General features: G+C 32.0%; 1 protein-coding gene across 1 annotated transcript; it reads left to right on the top strand.

The window, feature by feature from the left end:
- Positions 1-365: 365 nt before the first annotated feature.
- LOC140438248 (uncharacterized) lies at positions 366-13,171 on the top strand. Its single transcript, XM_072527943.1, has 2 exons — positions 366-503; positions 12,340-13,171. The coding sequence occupies exons 1-2, from the start codon at positions 442-444 to the stop codon at positions 12,884-12,886; spliced, it is 609 nt and encodes a 202-aa protein (XP_072384044.1). The 5' UTR covers positions 366-441; the 3' UTR covers positions 12,887-13,171.
- The last annotated feature ends 1,387 nt before the right edge of the window (positions 13,172-14,558 follow it).

The following is a 14,558-nucleotide window of genomic DNA, read 5'->3' as shown; positions in this document are numbered from 1 at the left end:
TAGCATATGGTATGAATCTAGCAAATATTAAGTGATAATAGTAGTAAATATATCGATATATATAAATATATCGTTATTTATTTGACAAACAACAGACATATTTGTAGTACTTATTTTTTCAGCAATTTTTCAGGTACGACAATTAAACCACAAGATTTTGTACTTAGATAACAAATATTACCAAAACTATGCCGTACTGATTATTATCAAAGTTAAACAATAGAAGCACGCCGTACGGTACTACATAGGGTAGTAATTGGTCAGAATGGTAATTCCTGGAGTAATTAATGGGAGTACTTCAGGTACGTATTTAAGTTGGTCAGTTTCCAAAATTAGATTATTATGTAGTTGTGTTTCAAACTATTAAAAAAGGTAAAGTCTCCAACTTCGTCGTTAAACTTTTTAATTTTCTGATTTTCTATTTAATATTTTCTGTTCGTAATGGCAAGAAAACAGAAAACAAACGTAAAGTTGACTGCGGAAGTCCAGAAGAGGTGCTTAAGGTATGTCAATAATTACAGAATTATTAAAAAATAATTTCTTAAACAATTTTTATTTTGTGTCAATCCATAGGTTATAATTTTATGTTGCATAATTAACATATTAGTTACCATATATTTTTGTTTTTTTAAGTATACATATAATATTATTGTACTGCGATAGAATACTAATAACAATATTTAAAACATCTTTTAAAAGTTATCTGCACCTTTATTATATTTATTATTTATTTTTATTATATTGGCGTGTACCATATTTTATCCATTTCTTGATATATACATCCTCTTATTTTTCTTCATTGTTCTTTATCAAGTGCTGTTATCATCCAACTAGTTAAGCTATGTTATCTATTATGTTCTTCATTATGTCAAAAGAAATGAACTGCAAACTTTCAAGTTCTAATAAAAGTCCTTTAACATATCTTTGTTTTGTTACATGTTACATTACATTCAGCTGTATTTTAGTATTCTAGTAATGATCGGTATATTATATACAACAAGTTTCATATACCATAATATATGCCTTTGAATTATTCTTTGCCACATTGTGCAATTTGTAAATTTGTCTCTTAATTTTCCAAATGCTGCCAGGTCTTTTATTTCTATTGTCCTGCACCCGTGTAGGTACCTGTGTATATTAACATTTCTTTTAGCCCGATTAATTGCCAAGCTTAAATTTAGTGTCAACTCTTGAAACGTTATTCTTATATTACGTTCTTCTCTTTTTGGAATTACATCGTCGACTGTCACATATATCTCCGTTGCTAGTAGGTATCTGAATATCTACGATCTACACCGTTGTTTTGTAAAGACATATTTAAACGATTTATTGAATAATTTTGAAAATAATATATATCACTATCTGACTGCTCTTTTTTTAACATATTTCGTTTGTTTATATCTTGTTATTTATATTACCTTTTTATTCATGTTTTCTTCTTAGCCTTCGTCCCTTTTTGGACAGAGGCCTCTCCCAATTTGTTCCGACTATTCTTTTAATTTTATTTTATTTTTATCTAACCATCTCATCTGTGATTTTTCCTTTGATCATCTACCTTTGTAATGTCTCCAATGTTATATTGTGGCGTTGGCGTTTTGTCTAGCAGTGTGACCTGCGAAGCTACATTTTAGTTTGTGAATTTTTGTTGTGATATCCTCAACATTTGTTTTTGATCTTACCCAGTTGTTCCCCTTTGTATCTAATAGTCGTATACCTAACATTGCTCTTTCTATTGCCCTTTCTGTTGTGGCTGGTTTGTCCATATTTTCTTTGGTTAGAGTCCAGGTTTGACGTCCATATGTCATGATAGAAAGGATGCACTGATTAAACACTTTGCTTCTCAAGTATTAAAGTATTTTGAATTTCTTAATTATCCAACTAACTTTTCCAAATCCTCTCCACGCCAGTCTTGCTCTTCTTATGATTTCGTCCCTTTGGTTGTCTTTGTCAAGTTTCAAAATTTGCTCTAGGTAGATATATTCGTGGACATGTTTTATCTTACTGACATTTATAGTTATAATTTTGGGATCGTCTGTGTTGGTCATTGTATTGGTTTGTGTCATATTCGTTTTTAGGCCAACCTATTGACACTATCTGCGTGCTCCTGCATCATAATTGGTAATTCCGTCAATGTGCTCGTTATAATCATGATGTCATCAGTAAATCTGAGGTGTTTGAACTCGTTGCCATTAACGTTAATGCCATATTTTTAAAAATTTGTAGTTTTGAAGACGTCTTGTTTACTAGATTAAAAAGCTTTGGAGATATTCCGTCGCCCTGTTTAACTCCTCTCTTAATGGGAATGGTATTTGTGCTTTTATTTAGTTGTACTATCATAGTTGCGTTTGCGTATATATTATGTATTATTTGTCCATATTTCAAATCTATTCTACAATTAATATGGTAATGGTTGGTAATTGTCCATTTTGTAAGTCAACCCATTGTTAGTAACACTCATATAGGTCTAATATAATTCTTTAGGTTACATTTGTCAACTTTTTCGTGTAAGAGTATTACAAGACTCTCGTTCCAGTCTTTAGGAATTTTGCTGTTGATATATCTATTAAGTATCTCTGTTAGTATAAAGATTATTTCTGTCCTGCTTGTATTCAAGTGTTCGACTGAGCTTTATTATTTTTTAGCTTTTTTAAACCTCTTTCTATTTCTTCTTCTTCATGTACCCTGTCCTTTCAGAATGTTGGTTACCATCATAGCTATCTTAATTTTATTGACTGCCACCCTAAATAGCATGCTTGTATCAACATCATACCAATCTCGCAAGTTCTTCAACCATGAGGTTCTTCTTCATCCTGGACTGCGTTTGCCTGTTATTTTTCCTTGCATGATATTTTATAGCAACCTATATTTGGGACCTCTCATTACATGTCCGAAATACTCCAGCTTTCTCTGCTTGATACTTTTTATGATCTCAGTAGTCTTGCTGAGACGTTCTAGTATTGTGGAATTTCGAATCTTCTCCACCAAGGAAACTTTTAAAATTCTTCTATAGCACCACATTTCGAAAGCCTCAAGGCGATTTAGATCGATTTTATTCACAGTCCACGACTCGACACCATAAAGTAAGACCGAGAACACGTAGCAGCGAAGTAGGCAAATCCTCAATGCCAATTTTAGGTCTCTGTTACATAACACCTTGGACATCCTTCTAAAATCCGCTTTAGCCTACTCTATCTTAGATCTAATTTCGCCGTGACTTTCTGCGTTACAATTTAATTGCTGTCCAAGGTAAACGATTTTCTCAACTTGCTCAAGTTTGGTATTATTTACATATATAGACGATTTTATATGCTGTTGTTTACTTATTAAGAGTATTTTGGTTTTCTGTATGTTCAGATCCATACCTGCCTTCCTACAACTCTCAACGACACTATCAAGTAGTGTTTGCAAATCTTCTTGACTAGAAGCTATAATTTATTTTTATGAACGAGAGAGTAATTAGCATAATTTTAACTGGTAGCTCCGACCACTCCATGGGAGTGCTCAAGATTAATTGAAAAATTACTTTGAATAGTTGTAAAAAATAAATGAATTATTTCAGTGTTATAAAGTGTTATGTGTATGTAAACAAAAGTGACCTCTTTTATCACACACTATATTAGAACTGACTGGCCTACATTAAAAAGGGTTTTAAAAAATTCACATTTTTGTTTAATTTTAAAAAATTACAAAAGAGAAAAAGAGTTTTTAAAACCGTCTAAGGTATGTTAAATAGATGAATAAAAATATTAATATAAAACTTACAGCTACTTGTTACAAATCCAAATCAGATTCAGAAGATGAACTTTCAGAACCAAGATTTATAATAACTGGCTCGATCATTTTATCAGTAATATTGTCCAGCTTCCACATTTTTTCCTCTTCTTTAATAGTGTGATTTACTGCCTTTTCCCAGTTTTCAGGTTTTACATTATTTACGGCCTCCAAAAACAACTGATTAACATCATGAATTTTAAAAGTGGTATTTTTTCTTGAAACTTCACTCTTTATCTGTGCCCATACCAGTTCAATCGGGTTTAATTCACAATGATATGGTGGGGATCTAAGTACTGTCATTCCACGATTTTTGGCAATTTCATCAATTTCGTATTTTTTAAATTTTTCTTTATGAAGGGTACACAACGAATAAAGTTCCTTTCTTATAGATCCGGGATGGTTCGTAATATTTTTTGAACTCATCCAATTCTGCAAGTCTTTTTTTAACCACTTGGTTGTGGGCAGTCCTTCTATAAGTCTGGAGTGATAACTTGCATTATCCATTACTATTACACAGTTCTTAGGAAGAAGATCTATCATTTGTTCGAACCATTCTTGAAAGACATCAGCGTTCATGTCTTCATGGTAGTCACCGGTACGAGTTGATTCAAAAGTTAATAAACCACCTTCAACAAAACCGTCTGAACTGCCAATGTGTACTATTATCAGCCTGCGTCCCTTTCCTGATGGTGGGTTTAAACCAGTAGATAAGTTATTTACAAAAGCGTGCCTTTGACTTGTAACAGTTTCATCCTGCGAAAATTTATTTGGTGTATGACCCTCGTTGATCCATGTTTCATGAAGATAAAATATTTTTCTTTTTTGGTTTCTCATTTCTTTACGGTTCTTAGAAAATGTCTTCTCCATATGACAATATCGCTTCTTTCTAATAAAATAGACTTTCTGGGATTCTTTTTCCAGCGGAAGCCTATTTCTTTTAAAAGTTTCCATAACGTACTTCGACTCATTTCTGGGTAATCCTTATCATCTCGAACTGAGACAAGAACTTTATCCAATGTTAGAAATTCTTGTCTAAAGAAGATGCACTTTCCGTCGAAGTCCTTCTTTAAAATGATATTCTATTTGAAATTTTGGTTTCCCTGGAGCATTACGTGGCATTTGAAAACTACCACATTTCTCTTCTTTAATAACTCTGTAAATCGTAGATTTCCCAACACCAAGTGTACTGCTAACTAACTCAACGGTCTCATCAACACTTTCACATAAACGTTTGTCTGTAAATGATTTAAAACAATTAAATATTAATGTTTTTTCATTAACTGTTAGAGGACCAATTTTTCGGCGTTTACACGGCACTTCCAAATTTTCCATAACACTAGTATACACAATAAACTGCACCTTGCAACTGAAGTACCTACTTTAAGTGAACTGTTAAGAATTTTGAATACGCCACTTGGACCTTCCTACAAAATGGAAAAACCCACTATCACATTTTCTGTGGAATAAGTTTAGAAGGTAATTATCTAGTCAATTACTGTCGTAGATTCCTGGAATTAAAGAATTAAATGTTTGATTGTTGAAACCCTTACTTCGTGGAATGCACTCATTTCAGATAAAATAAAACGTTTTATTTTATCTAAAGAATTAAACTTTATTTTGCAAATAGGCAAAGAATTAAACTTTATTTTGCAAATAGATAAAATAAAACGTTTTATTTTATCTAAAGAATTAAACTTTATTTTGCAAATAGGTAGGTACTTATTAAACTTTTATTGGTTATATATAACCAATAAAATAAACATCTTACATTTCTTGCAAATTCATTAGTACCTGTTAACCTCCATCACTCCGACACTGGCAACCTTATTTAGGGATGAGTAACCCTCACAACTATTGTATTCTATTCTGCTCCAACCTTTATACCTGGTGGTCATACTCAATTTAAAATTGTTTTCCTATATACTTCTGTAAACTTGTTGACAAATATCTGTTTTTCATTGAGTCACCCGTATCAACAGTTTAGGGATTTGCATACATAATTTATTGTTTTATTACTCTCTCATACATAAAAATACACTATAGGAGTACTGTATCGTCCCCATATCGCAAATTATTGATGACTTTACCGTTCACAAGTATTCCTTCTTGTTTTTCAGAAAGTGCTTTTCTGAAAATTCTTTCGGTATATGTCTACAGTAAATATGTCTAAAACAACAGTATATGTCTACAGATATACTTCGACATCTTTGAACAAGTACGTTCATTCCAAAAAGTGCCTCTCTCGTTCCAAACCCGTTACGGAAACCAAACTGTGCGTCATCCAGGTATTCTTCGCATTTATTGTAGATACGACCATGTATTACCTTTAGAAAAATTTTCAATAAGTGGTTTAACAAACTGATGGTTCTATAATCAGCACAGGTTTTTGCTGTTATCTTTTTAGGTAGAGCTAGTATAAACAGTGAATTAGACCAACCATTAGGTAGTTGTCCGCTGGTATAGCCTCTAAAACATTGCTATAATTTATAAGCTTGTATATATTAGTTGGAATTTCATCAGGACCAGTCGCTCTGCCATCTTTTGATGATTTTATGGCTTTTATAACCTCAGAGCGTGTTATGAGGGGTCCGTCGCAGTTAGTAATATCGGGAGGTGAACTACTCCTATCGTCTTCGAATAGGTTCGTGACGTAATTTTTCCATTATTTAAGTTTGTCCTCTACTTTTAATATTACTTTACCATGTTCATCCTGTAGCAATGCAGTTTGTTTTTTATTGAAGATACCACCCGATTCTTTCACTTTTTTATACATGTTAAACTTATCGTATCTGTTTTCAAGTTCTTCAATGTCATGACACTGTTTGGCTAGATGTTGACTCTTTGCTTCTCGTATTTTACGTCGAGTTTCTTTTTGTATGCTGTTATAAAGTGTTTCGTTGTTTTTCGCTAGTCGCTGTTGTTCCATGAAATCCAATATGTCATCTGTCATGCAAGCCTGCCTTTTTAGCTTTGACCTGGCTTGTAAATTTCTCACACATATTTCTTTTACTGTTGTTACGATTTTATTTAAGCCCTCATCGGCATTTTCACCAATATTTTCCCAAATTAAATTTTCGTTCAGTTGTCTTTGAACTGATTCCTTAACTTTCTCGTCTTATAATTGGGCTGTATCAATATTTTTGCGAGACTTCTTTTTGATCACCTTTTATAATTTTAATTGGGTTACAGCTACTATAGGATTGTGATCAGACCCAATCTCAGCACCTGGATAAGTTTTAACTGATTTGATGCAGTTTTTAAATCGATTTTTTATTAGAATGAAGTCGATTTCGTTCCTAATAATTTTGTCCTCTGATTCTGCATTTGACTTCCAGGTGTAGAGTCTTCTCGGTGGTAGTTTAAAGTGAGTATTCGATATAACGAAATCGTGTTCTTGACAGAACTGGACAAGTCGATCTCCACGTTCGTTTCCGTTTCCCAAGCCATAATCCCCCACAGCGTCCTTTGCCGACTTTAGCGTTAAAATCTCCGAGGACTATGGTATTTTCTGCTGCTTTGACAAGATCTAGAGCATCAGTAAGATCTTTGTAAAATGCTTTCTGTTTCGCATCCCTCACTTCTGATCCCACGTTTTTTGTTTTTCTTTTGACGTTCTTCTTTGTTGATTCATTGTATAAGGTTTTGGAAAAGTCTTCGACCATCTTTATTATTTTATATTTTTCTTTCTCTTCCTTATTATTAATGTCTCTTTACATTTGATAAATTTTTTAAATACCCAGTGTTGATCATAGACTTTTAAGCCTCTGTTCTTTTTAATGACTTACTTTATTAATTTCTAATTCTAATTTTTTTTAAAATTGTTTAATATACTAAGTTATATCTTACGTATTTGTCTTATTTAACTAGATGGTTGATATATCGAACCAAGATCGATTGGGCCTTTCCTTGTTTATGCTGTATCTATAGATGTATTTTGATTTTTATCTTTTCTCTACATTTTATTCAAACTACGGATTATGGAGGAATATAATTCTTATAAAACTATTATATTTATTTCAAACTTTGTGACTTATTTCTTTTTTCTTAATGCCTTGCTCATTATTTGTCAGTTATTGTTGCCATTTCAATCAAATTCGTTTAAAGAAACTTGAAGAAGTACAATGGTATCTGGTAGCACCTAACAAAAGCCTTAAATATTTCAGTTTCCTCATGTCAGCTGGCTGGATTTTTGCTTTTAGTTTGTTTTCTTTTGGTCATCACTGCTATGTCATATAATTTTAGACGTAAGCTTTAAAGAAATAGAATGCGGGGAAATAGAATATTTTTTCCTTTCTGGTTATAGCTGTAGAAGCATTTTTGTTTTTTTAATATCATATTTTTTATCGAATCAGATGATTTCAAGATTTATTTAGTTTGAGATTGTACATTTCTACCAAGATTTATATCCATACACTTTGCTACTATTATATTAACCCAAAAATATGAGTCACTTTAGTTTTTATACCATCATCCAGGATACAACAAATTGTAAAATAAATTTCTTATTATTGTTATGTCCATACTCTGTCTCTGTTTTTTGATGTACCTCCGGTAAGTGGTCGTACCATTTTTTTTTTTCGTGGTCTTCCCACTGATCGTCATCCTATTGGGGAACCGTTCTTTGCCGACTTTACTACTCTATTTTTTGTCATTCTGCTAATATGATTGTTCTATTCTACTTTTCTCTTTCATAGCCAGTATTTGATGTTCTCCACTTTGCACCTCTTCTTAAATCCGTACTTTTAACTCTGCCATGCATGGTAACTTACCATAAATGTTTCTAACGGTTTTTATCTTTGATGTTTCTAGCATTCTTTTTGTTTCCTCCGTATCGGTTTGTGTTTCTGCCGCGTATGTCATTATCGGTCTAATGACCGCTCTTTCATTTCTTTTCCAATATTTGTATTCCTTTATAGTGTTTCATTAAGCTCTGTTTGCTCTATTTATTTAATATCCGTTGTTTTTTTTTGAGTTTTTCGTAGCTAGGCAATGTGATGCTAAAATATTTAAACTTAATCCCTTGGTTTATTATCTGTTCCTCTATCTCCCATTTACATCTTTACTACTCTTTATTTACATGCAGATTTGCTGTTTGTTGTGATGCATTTTGTCTTTTTTTGGTGAAATGATCATGTTAACTTGTCTGGCTGTTACATTAAATTGGTGAAGCATATGTTAAATATCATTTTTATTTGTAGAGAATAGTATTGCGTCGTTCGCCTAGCAGATTACGTTGTTTTTCTCTCATTGAGTATCCCTAATCCTATTTCATCCATGATCAGGTTGAACAATAGAGGGCTTAAATATCCTTCCTGTGTTATCCTACTGTTAGACTCAATTGGGTAGTATCCACAAGGAATCTAAGTTCCTGTAGTTTGGCTGTATACCACATATAACCAAAAATTTATTAAAAATCCTTTATAAAAGGTATATAATTTAAAAGACCCAATCGGGCTATATCACAAAACGTTTTCGGAATCCATGTTCCATCATCAGTGCACTAGGTGGGTATACATGTATTGAGCCACTAAATATGTGGGTAAAAACCCTTTAAAATTTTTTTTATAAATTTAGTTTACATTATGTTGTGATAAATTCTAAGATGTTAAAGTTACCAGTGGATTTGGTAACATGGCGACGTATGACTCCACGTGAATTTACTGGTCCTGAGACGATGTGCCTACGAGGACCTAATGAAAGCAAGAGTTGCTCTCATAGCTTTTGTCTATTGAAGTTCCATCTTCCCTCTGAGTTAGTATATTACTTGTAAATTCTCATAAAATAATTCACTTATTATTTGAGGCTTTTTATATTCTGGGCCGTATACTTTGATAATGTTCAGATTTTCCTTCCCCATTCCTATGTTTGTTGTTATAATCCCTTTGGATACATATTAATACTCTTTGATATGATTTTGGTATCTTTGATGTATTGATAAGGCTACACCTTTTTTTGGCTCTGTCTTCTTTTGCTACTCTACTTTATTCACTTGGTATATATTCACCTAGTTTTTATTGCCCTTTTTTTGTTTTCTTTAAAGAGCACATATTCATTTTCTTCTCTATCAGTTATTTCTTGGCCACTTTTCATTTAAGTTTTTAATATTCTTCTCTTGTCTTTATTTCTTGCAGTGGACTTTATCACATCATCAATCCGGTTCGACGCTTTATATTGTTTATTAGGTCAGTCTTAGTTTTTGCGTTTGGTACGTTGCTAACCTTGCCAATCACCCTCCATATTTTATTCGAACCTGAGATCAGCTGTTGTAATGGAAATTTTTAAAAAATTAATTCCAACAGTCACCTTTTTCTTGTTAAATCTCTTTCTTTTCTTTAAGTTCTTCTACTTCTTCATGAGGATAGTATGACCAATTTTTTTATGAAATTTTTTGTCGTTTGTCATCGCGCTGCGTCTTTAAGCTGTTAGGGCGTTTTTCAATTTCTATAGCTTTACGAATAATTCTCGATTTTGATTCTGAAACTCGAGATTTGGTATTTTACGGATCTGACGGGATTGGACAACTTGGAGTGAGTAGTGAAGATGGTTTTTTTGTTTAGAGGGTTGAGAGTTGTAGTGATCTTATCACCTTTGATAAAAACAAGAAACATAAAACACTTTTGATAAAAAAAAGACCTTGGGATGATTAGGCGGTAAGGTTTCTTTTTTGGATGAAATGGCGTTTAAATGTTTTTGAATGCTCATATTGATTTAGGTTTTGTGGTAGCCGTTTTGTAAGAGTGTTTGGTTTGTTAAATTGATTTCGGATAATCTGTGATTGCCGTCGCTAAGTCTTATGGAACGGGAAACAAGAGTGTTTATAACTGAACTGAGTTGGGAGGTGTGATGATGTGACTGGGCACATTTCCAGTAAACGGAATACAAAAAACTGTGAAGTGGGTGTTTCTAATTAAGAACATCAAGGAATGGCAAAGACGCTTCAGATTCAACTTCTATCGTCAACTAAATACTGGAATGTATTCCATTCAGGTAGGAGAGGATGAGGTCTAATGTGTCTTTGCCATGGGGACAAATGACATCATCAGGTGTCATCAACGTACCATAACCAGCCTGTGGGTTTGAGATTTGATGAGGACAGTGCTCTTGTTTTAAAATATTCCATGAAGATATTAGCTATTACGGGAAAGAGAAGGGATCCCATTAGGGCACCTTTGATTTGACGATAGAAATGATTTTGGAATAAAGAGTATGTATTAGACCTTTAGTATTTTATAAGAGATAATGTATCTTGGGGGATTTGATGTTTAGAGTCCAAGATGGAAATGGTCTCATCAATAGGAATGTTGGTGAATAAAGAAACAATGTCAAAAATAATTAGTATATCTGAGGGTCAAATAAAAATGTTTTTTAGAAAATCAATGAACTGGAAAGAATTTTTGACACAGAACGAGGCGAGAATGACGGTAGCATTACTTTTGTTGTCCGAAAGGATGACAATGTCAGGGTTGTTATAAAGTTCTTTGGTGGTAAGTCTTTATGAAAGATTGATATTTGGCGGTAGATGTTAGAAAGTAAAAAGAATTCTTGCGACATCCTGTCTGGCAACTTCGGATTGGTCGGAAGGAAGATGAAAAATAGCTTTTCAGTTTGAAAAATAATTTTCTCAGTTGGAATGGAAAGATAAATAACGGAAAAATTGAAACCCTCTAAGAGAGCTTTAATAACTGAATAGGATATGTGAATATCTGAGGAATTGCGTACAACAGTAGAAGGTTGTTGATTCAAAATGGGCTGTGGATTTTGCTGATAGATAATTTGGTCCAGTTTGCGTTTCTGGGTTTGAGTTTTATTGTGAGTAATATTTTGAGCTTTTTGATGAGAAAGACGATCAAAAGTGTTCCATAATAGTGGATGGATATGGTAAGAGTGGATGTCATTGTAGGTTTAGAAAACTTTGTTTTTTGTCTGCAGTAGAAAAATTTCACTTTGTATGATTCATAATAGACCCCACATTATCAAGTTTATTAAGATCAGGAGCTTTTAAAAACATAAAAATATACAGGGTGTTCCATTAAAAATAAAGATGATAGAATATGTTAGACTTGCGTGAATCATGCTGTACATTTAAATTTATGTTTAAAAAGACGCACATTTAAATTTAAAAGTTGACATGTACCAGCGTTTTTATAATTTTAGAAAAGAAAGACACAAACAATTTTATTCCGTAAATAGTTTGCTCACTGTATAATTTCAAAATTCCACCCTATAATATTCGTAATAGATTCTACATGATATAGTTCGTTAAGATCATGTTATTAAGGATCTTTTAAAAATATAAAAATGTACACGCTGTTCCGTTAAAAATAAAGCTTATTGCCCACACTAGGCTTGCCTGAATCATCATGTGCATTTAAATTTGTGTTTAAAAAGAGCAAATTTATATATAAAAATCCACTGGTTTCAGCTATTTAAATTTTTATTTTAAACGAGGACAGAAATAATTTTATTCCATAAATGATTTCTACCCTGTATAAAGGAAGTATACAATTAGTTTTAAAAAAGTAAACTTTTTTATCACAAATAAAATAATTTTTATTTTCTTTGCAGATCATCTTGCAATATAAATAACAATAATGCCACGATACCAACCTCAAAGAATGTTAGAAAACCTGCAAAGCGGCAACTGGTTAAAGACATTTCGCCAATCCTACCTGAAATTACTATTCCAACAAAAACATTAACTGCCGTTGTCCAAAAGCAAAAAACAGACCCAACAGATCAAATTATTCCAAATGATGAACAGGAACAGGTTAGAACCAAACCAATCATTGCTGTTATTCCAACTATTGAACTCAACTTGCAAAAGCAAAAAACAGATCCCACGGATCCATTTTTTCTAACCGATGAACAGATACCGGTTACAACCGAATCAGTCATTGCAGTGGTAGAGGAGCACAAAATGGATACTTCAGTCCCAGTTGTTACAGCTGTTGAACAACAAACAATAGAAGCACAAGAGTACGTCTATTTAAATGGATGCCAGGTGTTCACAACATACCGTCATAAGAAATTCGACAACTTACAAAGGAAGTCATATTTTAGCAAGAAATGTTGGTTCGCATACTCACGGTTGCAGTTGAGCTTAAAAGTATAATAAAAATAAAATATAAGTACTACAAAATTTACAAAAAAAAAAATAGTCAAAATAGACTTAAAATTTGTCAAAGATTGATAAAAAAAAACAAAAAAATTTAATATTTTTATAATTAAATCGATATTTAATATAAACGTTTGATAGTTGGCAAAGGTCAAAAAATAAAACAAATTAGGTATTTTAAAAAAAACAATGTCGAAATTACTTAAACATTACTAAGATATTCGTACCTCTTACGGTCCAAAATTAAGAATTAATAACTGGAAAATGTTAAAAATAAACCACTTCTATGACCCAAAATAATTTGCAATAAATTATATTCTAATAATTGTGTGAGTAGCTTTTTTTGTTTTAAATAATCATTATGGTCTTTTATTAACAAAATTGTTTTAAAAAAACTATCATTTTTTCTAAAGTTTTAATTAGGAAGTAACAAATAAATTACTTTTGCAATTTGTTTATTACAATCTCATTTGATAAACACAATTTATTGACTCCTAAATTTTTAATACATGACTCCGTGGCATTATAACTTTTCGTGTAGCCGATTTAACAACGTCTTCTGGAAACACGTCTGCCACCTCGGCTTCTTCGTTTTTTTCGTATTTTTCTCTGCATAATCACATGTCACTCAATCAATCAATCAATCAATAGTGTTTAGGACTTCTTTTTGTTTTATCATGTTTTCTCATACTAGTCGTTTGTTACTTTATCTACCCAGCTTATTTTAAACATTCTTCTGTAAGCCCACATTTCTAAAGCTTTCAATCTAGCGGCGATATGTTACTTTAGCGTTCATGCCTCTACTCCATACAGTAACACAGAGAGTATATAATATTTCAAAAGTCTAGTTTTTAATCAGGTCATCAAAAATATCTTATACAATAACAATCAATATCAATATAAAAAACATTTTTCATTGTGGTAAATGCGTATCTTGCTTGTCCAATTCTTGATTTGATTTTTTAAGTATATGAGTTCACGTTTATTTTATTGATCCTAAATTTTTGTTTACGTATGTGTTTTATTTATTTTCTTTAAATCATTACGCTCTTTTGTTGATGTTGCAATTGAATAATCAACATTAATTCGTATTCAGAGTTAGACCTCTTTCTTCACTCGATTTACTAGTTGCTGTAGATCTTAGAGATATTTCGCTATCAGTACTGTGTCATCAGTGTATCTTAAAATATTGATAGGTGTTTCGTTTACTTGTATGCTTATATTTTGTCCCTCTATATTTGATAATGTACATCCTTGTCTGATATCTCTCATTATTAAGATTGCATTTGAAAGCCTTTTTTCCTCCTTCATTATGGCTGTTTGATCATAGTAAAGTTCGGTAATAATTCTAATGTCTTTGAATCCAATTTTTTTCATTATAGAAGTTGATTGACTGATTTTATTGAATTCTTTGTTGTAGCCTACAGAATTAGAAGAGTCTCACAAAACACGGCATACAATTCCCAAATACAATGGCACTTTACATAATTCAAAAGAATTTGATGTACGAACCATAATATACTTTCTTACTGACTTTATTTTTTCAAATAGTATTTTCTTTTACGAAAGTCTTATTACCGTTGAGAATTAATTCAGATTTTTTTAGCTTTTAATTAATCTACAAAATCTACAAAACATACAAAAATTAGTAAGCGACAAGCAACAATGT

This window comes from Diabrotica undecimpunctata, chromosome 4, assembly GCF_040954645.1.
Source record: "Diabrotica undecimpunctata isolate CICGRU chromosome 4, icDiaUnde3, whole genome shotgun sequence".
Taxonomy (NCBI): domain Eukaryota; kingdom Metazoa; phylum Arthropoda; class Insecta; order Coleoptera; family Chrysomelidae; genus Diabrotica; species Diabrotica undecimpunctata.
This window is presented reverse-complemented; position numbering and strand designations above follow the sequence as displayed.

Excerpts from the sequence above, each read along its gene's own strand:
- LOC140438248 (XM_072527943.1), top strand. The coding sequence starts at position 442 with ATGGCAAGAAAACAGAAAACAAACGTAAAGTTGACTGCGGAAGTCCAG. Across the intron at positions 504-12,339 it reads GTCCAGAAGAGGTGCTTAAG|ATCATCTTGCAATATAAATA; the intron begins GTATGTCAATAA and ends TTTTCTTTGCAG.